Source organism: Leucoraja erinacea, chromosome 13 (assembly GCF_028641065.1).
Source record: "Leucoraja erinacea ecotype New England chromosome 13, Leri_hhj_1, whole genome shotgun sequence".
Taxonomy (NCBI): domain Eukaryota; kingdom Metazoa; phylum Chordata; class Chondrichthyes; order Rajiformes; family Rajidae; genus Leucoraja; species Leucoraja erinaceus.
In genome coordinates this window covers 2,215,954-2,227,580 of record NC_073389.1, presented here as the reverse complement: position 1 = coordinate 2,227,580, position 11,627 = coordinate 2,215,954, and the positions used below count along the sequence as shown (strand labels likewise).

The window sequence follows — 11,627 nt, the reverse complement described above, 5'->3', positions numbered from 1 at the left end:
CTTTGCACACAGTAATTAGGGATCTTTGCACTCTAGGATCTTTGCACACAGTTAGTTAAACCCTCACTCCAAACATAACATAGATCCCGCTCCCTTGACGGTGTTAGGGAATGATTCCTATAGTTTTATAATCGTTTTTTTTTCTTCAGCCAGGTGGTTGGTTCAACGTTTTTGGCGGATCCGTTATAGGATCTTTGGTTTTTGGGGGGGAAGAGTTAACACTATATAGAAGAAGAAGGGGGGAAAAGTTTAGAGAGCAGCTGGGCTCGGGCGGACATGGCGGCTCTCGGCGGCGTCGGCTCTCGGCCTCCCACACCGGCCCTCACCCCCACACTGTCCCCGGCCCGGACATGGACACGGACCCTGGCTCCGTCCGCGGCTCGCGGGCTCCTGGCCGGCCTCGGCCTCGGCCGCTGGCTCACGGGTGACCCTGGCCGGAGAGACACGGAGACGGCAGCGCGGAACCACCCGGTACCCGGGGGCAGAGCTGAAGGTCAGCGGCCGGGCGGCGTGTGTGTGTGAATGGGGAATTGGTTGTGTATGTAATGGAATGGGGTGGTTTGAATGGGGGTGGTGGTGGTGTGGGACAGTGAATGTTAGGTGGGGTGCTGGTGTGTGTTGTGAATGGGGTGGTGTGAATGGGTTGTGTGTGTGTGTGGGAAATGGGGTGGTGAGGCGGGCATGTTAATGGGGTGGTGGTGGTGTGAATGGGGTGGTGTGTGTGGGAATGGTGAGGCGGGCATGTTAATGGTGGGGTGGTGGTGTGTGTGAATCAAAGATCCTATAGCTTTGGTGTGAATGGTGAGGTGATGTGATGGGGGGAGGGCGCTGAGTTGAGGGGCGTGTGGGCAGAAACAAAGATTATAGAGGATCTTTGGGCAGAAAGGTGTTGGATGGTGGAGGAGAGGGGCCTCGTGAGATCGGAACAGGGAGGTTGGAAACGACCGATATTTCAGCTGCGTGGTCCGACATGAAGGAATGCATTAATTACAGGTTGGGATGGGATGTTGCTCGAGGGATAAACATCAGCCAAGTTAATGGTGTGGATCTTACACCAAAATGAAGGAATGGCCAGAAGGATGGGGATTGTCCATCTCAATTGATGATTGGGTTGCAATACAGTGAGCATGTTCAATCTGCCTCTAACTGGGGAGAGTCCAGACCATTATTCGGAGAGCACTCTGTCATGGGAAGAGAAGGACAGATTTAAGGATATCTTCAAAGCCTCTTTGGAGAAATGCAACATTGCTAGTGAATCCTGGTAATCTCGAACCCAATCACTTAGCACATTGAAGCATTTGGGCTTGTCATTGAGGAATTACGAGGCCCAGTGTAAACAGCAAGAAACCGCCATGCAAACTACCCACCCCCTGTGGAAGAGTTTACAGTTCCTATTATTATTCATATTACCAACTTTAATTACACCTCAACCCTCCTTAAATCCCAAGGAAATCTCTTAAAGATAGGATGGGACCCTTTCCACTAATGCTCTATTGTAATAGTATTTTGGTGCAATTACCATTTTCACAGACAGAAAGGAATAATTTTAAGGCCCTATTTAAAGATTGGCACTTCAACATTTGAGCATCCCCTCATTATTGCAGTATCAGCTTTTGATTATTTGAAATGTCACACACACACAGCTGAGGCTGTTGAACTCAAAAAGGAACTGTAGATGCTGAAATCTTGAACAAAATATCAAGTGCTGGAAGAAATCAACAGGGCAGGCAGCGTCTGTGGAGGGAATGGACATGTAATGTTTGAGGTTGGGGCCATTCCTCCGACCGATGCTATTTATTTCCAATTTTAATGTAAAATTGACTGCTTTGTCATTCTATTATTAGAAAATGCTGGAAACATTCTGCAAATCAGGCAGGATCTGTGAAAAGAAAAGAATTTCCTGTTTCAGGTCTTGGCTAGCATCTGTTTTCCCTCCAGCACTGCTGCCAATCCTGCCAAGTTCCTCCAGTATTGTGTATTTTTTTAATGTCCTTTTAAACTTGTCTACGTTTATTCAGGATCCCCATCTTTCAAAATACCAGGACACAAACCTTCGAATTTTGATAAAAAGTTTTTGTTATGGACTGGTCGCTTCAAACGGATAGAGGATATTCCAGCAGTCGTTTCGTAAGTGAGCACATGGGCATGGGATTTTAGTGGTCAGTGGCTTTTCCAAAAGCGTGCTGTTGCTCCTTTCTTTGTTAAGTTTTATTCACTTGCTTACACACACGGTGGCGCAGCTGGTAGAGCTGCTGCCTCACAGTGCTGCAAGTTCGCACACACATTCTCTCTCTGGGTGCTTAAAATAGGCCAAAGTCAGTATTGTTTTGTGAAGGGGAGATCTTGCCTGACGAATCTGCTGGAATTCTTTGAAGTAAATAGCAGGACAGACAAAGGAGAGTCAGTGGATGTTTACCTAAATTTTCAGAAAGCATTTGATAAGGTGCCACACGTGAGACTGCTAAGGAAGAGAGCCCATGGTATCCAAGGGCAGACACTAACGTGGATAGCAGGTTAGCTGGATGGCAGAAGGCAAAGAGTGGCAATAAAGGGGGCTTTTTCTGGTTGGCTGCCAGTGACTAGCGGAGTTCCGCAGGGGTCGATGCTGGGGCCGCTGCTCTTCACGTTGTATATTAATGATTTGGATGAGGGGATTGAAGGCTTTGTAGCCAAGTTTGCAGATGATAGGAAAATAGGGGATGGGGAAGGTAGTGTAGAGAAAGCAGGGACACGCAGAAGAACTAGGACAGGTTGGGAGAGTGGCCAGAGAAGTTGCAGATGGAATATTATGGGGAGTCATGCATTTTAATAGGAATAAAGACATAGACTATTTTCTAAATGCGAGAGAATCCAGAAATCAGAGATGCAAAGGGACTTGGGAGTGCTGGTGCAAGATTCCCAAAAAGTTTATCTGCAAATTGAATCAGTATTAAAGAAGGCAAACTCAATGGTAGCATTTATTTCAAGAGGGCTTGGATACAAAAACTGATGTAAAGTTGAAGCTCTAAGGCGCTGGTCAGGCTGCATTTGGAGTATTGTGAACAATTTTGGGCACCATGCTGGCTTTGGAGAGGGTCCAGAGCAGGTTTACAAGAATGATCCCAGGCATATATATGACGATGAGCGTTTGACGGCACTGGGCCTGTACTCACTGGAGTTTAGAAGAATGAGGGGGGACCTCATTGAAACGTACAGAATAGTAAAAGGCTTGCATAGAGTGGATGTGGAGAATATGTTTCTACCAGTGGGAGAGCCTAGAACTGGAGGTCTTAGCTTCAGAATTGAAGGACGTTCCTTTTAGGAAGGAGGTGAGGAAGAATTTCTTTAGTCAGAGGGTGGTAAATCTGTGGAATTCTTTGCCACAGAAGGCCGTAGAGGCCAAGTCAAATTATATTTTTAAGGCAGAGGAAAAAAAAAATATATATATATATTCTTGATTAGTACAGGTGTCAGGGGCAAAGGCAGGAGAATGTGGTTAGGAGGGAGAAATAGATCAGCCATAATTGAATGGGGGAGTACACTTGATGGGCCGAATGGGCTAATTCCACGCCTATCATTTATGACCTTATGTACTTTTTCCTTTTGCCTTCCAGGTACTTACTAGTTTTATTTCCTAGGTAGACAAAAGAGCTGGAGAAACTCAGCGGGTGATGCAGCATCTATGGAGCGATGGAATAGGCAACGTTTCGAGTCAAGACCCTTCTTCAGACTGAACTTTTATTTCCATATATGGTATTACTAGCTTTAAACTAGCTAGCTTTAAACTAGCTTTAAACACTCAAGGGAAGGATTTTATTAAAAATGTGTGCAGAAAAACGACGAAATTTAATGAGGAGTGGATATGCGAATGTAAAAGTGAAATCGCTAGCGAAATGGAAAAAATCTTGGAGTTTTTGGGTGTGGTTTTGACCAACGAACTAAAGGCCAAAAATCTTAAAAATCTAATCTGAAAATCTAACCTGACATACACCCACAAACACACAGTTTTAATAGTATATAGATATGAAGAAGGGTCCCGACCCGGAACGTCACCTATCCATGTTCTCCAGAGATGCTGCCTGCCCTGCTGAGTTATTCCAGCACTGTGTGTCTTTCTGCAGATTTGGTATTCATTGGAATCTCTCTAATGAGATCACTGTGCCATCACTGGACCTGAAATATAATCAACGTCAGGTTATTTGGAAAGTACACACCTTGGCCTATGGCCAGTGCAGACCACCTGCATGACAATTCTTGCCATTTTTCCTTCATTCTCAAACGTTGTATACTGAATTGTATGATTATCTCACGTGCAACCAATTTATTTGTTTCAGACTTGAGACAATTAGTGCTGCAAGAAACAAGATGAGAGTGAAAGGCTGTTTTTTAATGGTGGTCCTGTCCATAATAGGGTGCTTTGCAATGGTTATATCGGGAAAGAAGGTAAGTCAGTGTTACTCATTGTCGCAAATCAAGTTCTGTTAAACTAAGTTCCTTTGCTCTGCTTACTCACCCATACAACATGGAAACAGGCCCTTCAGCCCAACTTGTCCATGCCAAGCAAGATGCCCCGTCTACGCAAATTCCATCTACCTGCATTTGGCCCCTAGGCCTCCAAACCTTTCCTCTCCACCCTCTGTGAAAGAATGCCCGTACAGGGTAATTGGCCTCTGTAAATTGCCCCTGGTGTGTAGGGAGTAGATGAGAAAGTGGGATAACATAGAACGAGTGTGAACGGGTGATTGGCGTGGATTTGGTGGGCCAAAGGGCCTGTTTCCATGCTGTATCTGTAAACTAAATTGGAAAATGGACTGAGTAGGTTTTGTTCACATAATAAATTCAATCTCTTATTACTGTCCAATCAGTCAATCTCAAGTCATCAAATAAATGAAAGCTGCTATTGATGATGAGATCACGTGGCACATACACATAGGTCCTAGTTTAGGTCACTCAACTCCAGTCTACACATTGACCAAATAACCACATTCCAGAGGTACAGTGCCCTCCATAATGTTTGAGACAAAGACCCATCATTTATTTATTTGCCTCTGTATTCCACAATTTGAGATTTGTAATAGAAAAAAAAAAAAATCACATGTGGTTAAAGCGCACATTGTCAGATTTTATTAAAGGGTATTTTTATACATTTTGGTTTCACCATGTAGAAATTACAGCTGTGTTTATACATAGTCCCCCCTTTTCAGGGCACCATAATGTTTGGGACACATGGCTTCACAGGTGTTTGTAATTGCTCAGGTGTTTAATTGCCTCCTTAATGCAGGTATAAGAGAGCTCTCAGCACCTAGTCTTTCCATCACCGTAGGAAACTTTTATTGCTGTTTATCAACATGAGGACCAAAATTGTGCCAATGAAAGTCAAAGAAGCCATTATGAGATTGAGAACCAAGAATAAAACTGTTAGAGACATCAGCCAAACATTCTGCTTACTAAAATCAACTGAAGAAGGGTTTCGGCCCGAAACGTTGCCCATTTCCTTCGCTCCATAGATGCTGCTGCACCCGCTGAGTTTCTCCAGCATTTTTGTGTACCTACTAAAATCAACTGTTTGGAACATCATTAAGAGGAAAGAGAGCATCACCAGAGAAGACACCCAGCAACTGGCGATGTCCATGAATCGCAGACTTCAAGCAGTCATTGCATGCAAAGGATATGCAACAAAATGCTAAACATGACTACTTTCATTTACATGACATTGCCGTGTCCCAAACATTATGATGCCCTGAAATGCGGGGGGGGGGGGGGGGGGGGGCTGTCATTTCTACATGGTGAAACCAAAATGTATAAAAATACCCTTTAATAAAATCTGACAATGTGCACTTTAACCACAATGTATAAAAAATACCCTTTAATAAAATCTGACAATGTGCACTTTGACCACATGTGATTTTTTTCTATTATAAATCTCAAATTGTGGAGTAAAGAGGCAAATAAATGAATGATGGGTCTTTGTCCCAAACATTATGGAGTTCACTGTGAGGTCAGAATGACTACCCTGGACATCAGACAATGTTGAGAGTGTGTGACACCTAGGCACCCTGGTAAAACTGAATGCTGTGGACACAGGAAGCATCTCACACAATGATTATGGAACCATGAGGCAAGCCACCCCCACCCCAGCGGTGCAGGAGATGGTCGGGACCTGCTTGCACTGTGAGGGCAGAAGTGAGAATGCTTGCCGTGCATTGCACATGTTCAACTCTTAAGCAAATGAATGGAAAACATTTTAGATAAGGCACCAGATGCTGGAGTAACTCAGCGGGACAGGCAGCATCTCTGGAGAGAAGGAATGGGTGACGTTTCAGCTCGAGACCCTTCTTCAGACAGATTACTGCAACATTTTAGTTTGTCATGTGCATAGCTTTTTGTTGTGTTTTATCCAGTCAGCTGAAAGACTATACATGATTACAATCAAATGTGTACAGATACAGGATAAATGCTTAATGTAAGATAAAGTCCAGTAAAGCCAGATTAAAGCTCTCCAATGAGGTACATTGTAGGCCGGGTTTCCTCTCTACTTGTTGGGAGGATGGTTCAATTTCCTGATACCAGCTGGGAAGACATTGTCCCTGAATCTGGTGATGTGCATTTTAGCACTTCTGTACCTCTTGCCTGGTAAGAGAGGGGAGTGACCGGGCAAAGACTGGTCCTTAATTATACTGGTGGCCTTGCCGAGGCAGAATGTAATGTAGATGGAGTCAGTGGAAGGGAGGATGGTTTGTGTAATGGTCTGGGCTGCGTCCTCAATTCTCTGTCATTTCTGGCGGTCTTGGATGGAGCTGTTCCCAAACCATGTTGTGGTGTCATAACATTTACAAATAAACTGTTTAAGAAGGAACTGCAGATGCTGGAAAAATCGAAGGTAGATAAAAATGCTGGAGAAACTTTGCGGGTGAGGCAGCATCTATGGAGCGAAGGAATAGGTGACGTTTTGGCTCCATAGATGCTGCCTCACCCGCTGAGTTTCTCCAGCATTTTTATCTACTTTCACAAATAAACTGCTCTATTGTGGGCTCCAAGCACCAAAACACAGACTATTCAGGAATTAACTGATAAATGGCAAATAACATTTGCACTGCAAAATTGGCGAGGAGTGGCCAAGAAGACACATCCAGCCTTAGGGGATAGTCCAATGAAGATTGTAGTCACAGCAGGAAGGTTACCTTAGTATGAAACATAACATTCAGAATATTTCAAAGGCTGAAAGTCTCTCCTTTCCATTTGCAGGCAGCAAGGAGACACGAATCACTGTCAGCCATGAACCTGGATAAGAAAGCCAAGCTGAAAGCAAGTCAGCAAGCAGTCCCAAAGAGCCAATGATGGAGTATGGACTGAGGCAGAAATGGATGCTACTCAGCTCCATGGCTGCGTGTGAACGCAACACAACATACAGGCAGAATACTTGTATAGAACTGTTATTCCCAGCGCTGCAGCTACACTGACTGATTTTTGTCGTTAAGGAGTGAGAACCATTTAGAAATTATAGCTGTTTTGCAGTGAAGTTCTACAACTGAAACTACATGTAAAAAACAGAAATATCATAGCAAGTAGTTTCCAAAGAATATTTGACATATTTATGTTCAACATTGTGTTTCAACCAATCTAACTAAACTAGAGAGCTCTCAAAATGTACGTTTCCTCTAAATACATTAATTAATCGGCAGGGATATTCCTACAATTATTTGCTTGTCTTTCTTAACCAAAAATTAAAATACTAAATAAAATCCACCTGTGTTGCAATAGTTGCCTTGGCTAGCTATTAATAATTTAACATCTGTTTGCTTCAAACTGGGACTCATTGTCAAGAGTCTGGAGTTCACGGTGCCAAATATTCACATGGATCTTAAAAAGGATTGATACCGTCAAACAACATACAAAGTGAAAAGGTACAGGATACCTTAGCTACAGTTGCTGAATTACCAGTGATTACCTTGGCTCTTCTCTAACCTACTCGTCGCCTTCCTTACAGGTCTAAATAATTTTGTTGTGCCTCTTCTACGACATTCACTTCCTTAGCGGCAACTTATTAGTTCTGCATTATAATAAAAAGTTGTCCTTACAGTCAGATAAGAGTAAACATAATTGCAAAAGTGAAAGACCCTTTGCATCTGAACTACCAAGTCAGTTACTTTAGAGATACAGCATGAAAACAGGCCCTCGGCCATGCTGAACAGCGATCACCCCGTATACACTAGCACTATCCTACACATTGGGGCCAATTTACAGGAGCCAATTAACCTACACACCTGTACTTTTATGGTGTGGAATGAAACCGAAGCACCCGGAGGAAACCTACACGGTCATGGGGAGAACGCAAACTCCATACAGACAGCACCCATAGTCAGGATGGAACCTGGGTCTCTGGCGTTGTAAGGCAGCAACTCTACCGCTGTACCACCATGCTGTCCAAAGCAGACATCATGCAGTGCTTCACTAAAGGGGTTGGTGATCACTGCTAACAATGTACGACAGGTAAATTCTATTTCAAAAGACTCAAAAACTGCCCAGGCCACATAGCACCAAATGAAAATTAATTGTTTAATTAAACTTTGTTCTTAACGATTGTAAAGAACCTACTATTTAGACTAAACAGGAAAGAATATGTGCAAGTGGCGGCCACAACTGGTTTAGGGTTCTACTGCATTAAGTACAAATAGAAAATTCAATGCACACTTAAAGGTGAAGTACACATTTAATTTAGATGAGCCAAACATAAATAATGATTCTATTATACAAGATGTTCCTGCCACCTACCTGCTATCAGAGGTATAGGGCCATTCCCAGATATCGAGGCAGATGCAGGTGAGCATAGATGAACATCCATCTTGAAAGAAGAGTTTCTTTCGGTGTAACAATCACGGGTGCATGTCACTAAATTGTTCACCTTTACTTTGAGCTCAACAAGACTGCATTGTGAAATTTGGCAGAATTGAGCAATGTATTGTAAAATGCTTTAAGAAAATAATTGCACATCCGAGTTATGGACTGTTCCATTCAAAATAGCATATGATCAGCCGAAGCACAAAAGACATTTACTAAAAATTACAAGTGGAGGGATACGAATCACATGCAGGCAGAGATCAGTTTAACTTGGCATCATGTTGGGCACAGACACCGTGGGCTGGAGGGCCTGTTCCTGTGCTGTACTGTTGTCTCCACGTTTCTTTGCACCGCTATATTCTTACCCGTTGAACAATAAATAAACATTTTGTTCGCTATGTATCAATCCCATTTATATCAACGGGCGGAAAGAGTCAAGAACTTCAAATTCCTGGGCGTGCATATTTCTGAAGATCTTCCCTGGTCCGTGCACACTGATGCAATTATAAAGAAAGCACATCAGTGCCTATACTTCCTGAGAAGATTACGGAGAATCGGTATGTCAAAGAGGACTCTCTCGAACTTCTACAGGTGCACAGTAGAGAGCATGCTGTCTGGTTGCATAGTGGCTTGGTTAGGCAACGCGAGCGTCCAGGAGCGGAAAAGAATGTAGAAAGTTTTGACCACTGCCCAGTCCATCATCGGCTCTGACCTCCCCACCATCGAAGGGATCTATTGCAGTCGCTGCCTCAAAAAAGCTGGCAACATCATCAAGGACCCACACCATCCTGGCCATACACTCATCTCTCCGCTGCCATCAGGTAGAAGGTACAGGAGCCTGAAATCTGGTGCATCCAGGTTCAGGAACAGCTTCTTTCCCAAAGCCATCAGGCTATTAAATAAACTCTGAACTATAACAGTCTATTGCACTTTATCTGTTTATTTATGTGCATATATATGGTCTATGCTATTTAGACACACTGAACTGTTCTGTATTTATGCTTACAATACTCTGTTGTGCTGTAGCAAGCAAGAATTTCATAGAAACAGAGCAAATAGGTGCAGGAGGAGGCTATTCGGCCCTTCGAGCCTGCATTGTGATCATGGCTGATCATCCCCAATCAATAACCCGTGCCTGCCTTCTCTCCATATCGCTTGATTCCACTAGGCCCTAGAGCTCTATCTAACTCTCTCTTAAATCCATCCAGTGATTTGGCGTCCACTGCCCTCTGTGGCAGGGAATTCCACAAATTCACAACTCTCTGGGTGAAAAAGTTTTTTCTCACCTCAGTCTTAAATGGCTTCCCCGTTATTCTAAGACTGTGGTCCCTGGTTCTGGACTCGCCCAACATTGGGAACATTTTTCCTGCATCTGGCTTGTCCAGTCCTTTTATGCTTTTATGTTTCTATAAGATATCCCCCCATCCTTCTAAACACCGCTAAACTCTAAATGTCATTGCCCTATCTGGAACACATGACAATAAACTCTCTTGACTTGACTTGATCTTGAACTGCACGAATATTATTCGAAAGGACACCATCCGATGTTTATTGATGAAGTTTGCCAAACTGTAATCGGAAAGCTTTTCCAGACAGTATTATATTTTTGTGACTTTTGATCTTGGCATTTTTGATACTTGCGTTACTTGCTGATGTGCAGCCACCCGGAGTTAAAACAGCAACAGTTTTCTTAACATTCAGTGGTGTTTGATTACTGCGGGCTGTCCCCAGACTTTTTGTCCCCCAAAACAACTTTTTTACTGCCAGTCAATTTCAAGAGTAACTTTTAAGTGGTCCACTAGTCGCTGACTAAAACTGCGTTATAACCAGTTTGGCCCATGTAATGCAAGTAGTGTTCTCTAATCTAGCACTCACCTTGTTTCCCATTCATGGTCACAGAACTACCTCTAAACCACAAACTATTTCTAATGCCCCACTGTGCTCCCAGCTGGGATTTTTTTTTAAATCCATCCAAATTCCAATATCTTAACCCAAGGTAATATTTCAAAAAAGAATTTAAAACGCTTCTTGTCGCACTTCTGTATACTAAATTTCATCCATCACACTAAGAATGGCATCTTTGAAAATATTTCAGAAATTAATACATTTCAAAATGGATCAAATAAGCAGAATGTCAGTCCCCAAAGTGACGGTCCTGTACATTTGCAAAAACAAATGTTCATCAAAAGTATAGTGCTGACTTATACACACCAGCTGACCTAGATTATAGACTGTTATAAGTGTATAAGAGGAGGGATTCACCATTGTCTCAATTTACAGCCTAATTATTTGATTATGAAAAGCTGAGTAATTAGCTACACAGGTCTACCATCGATTTTCCAGCACCTCCTATAATCCTAACAAAATGACAAGAGCGTACTTAACTCCCCCGGCAGTCCCCACGAAATAGTGATGCCTAGGCCTGGTGAGGCGGCCGATCTCGACTTCACTGGGACTTCTACTCCAATCAACAGGTTGAATTTGCCCCCTGTAGCCGGGGCTCTGGAACTCTGGTCCGGCCTGGCAGATCCGTTCCCATAGCCGACTTTGTGGGCCAGTATCTGGGCTCCTCAGCAGACCGTTCTGGTACCACTGAACTCACAGAGGCCGCAACCTCTGTTGGTCCAGGCAAAATGGATAATCCAGAAAGGCTCTGGATTTAAGGATGTCGGAATATCAGTGGTGGACCTGTATTATCCTCTACTGCATTACTTCTACAAGCACTTCGCAGGACTACAACATTAAACAGGTTTATAGACCAGATTTGAAGAAGCAAGTATATTTGCTTTAGGTTATTTAAATTAACTGTA

The 11,627-nt window shown here is 43.2% G+C and overlaps 1 protein-coding gene across 1 annotated transcript; it reads left to right on the top strand.

Annotated features, from left to right (window-relative positions):
• The first annotated feature begins 237 nt into the window (after nt 1-237).
• On the top strand, nt 238-7,738 carry LOC129702523 (protein FAM162B-like). Its single transcript, XM_055644268.1, has 4 exons — nt 238-493; nt 2,019-2,127; nt 4,314-4,422; nt 7,225-7,738. The coding sequence occupies exons 1-4, from the start codon at nt 277-279 to the stop codon at nt 7,315-7,317; spliced, it is 528 nt and encodes a 175-aa protein (XP_055500243.1). The 5' UTR covers nt 238-276; the 3' UTR covers nt 7,318-7,738.
• The last annotated feature ends 3,889 nt before the right edge of the window (nt 7,739-11,627 follow it).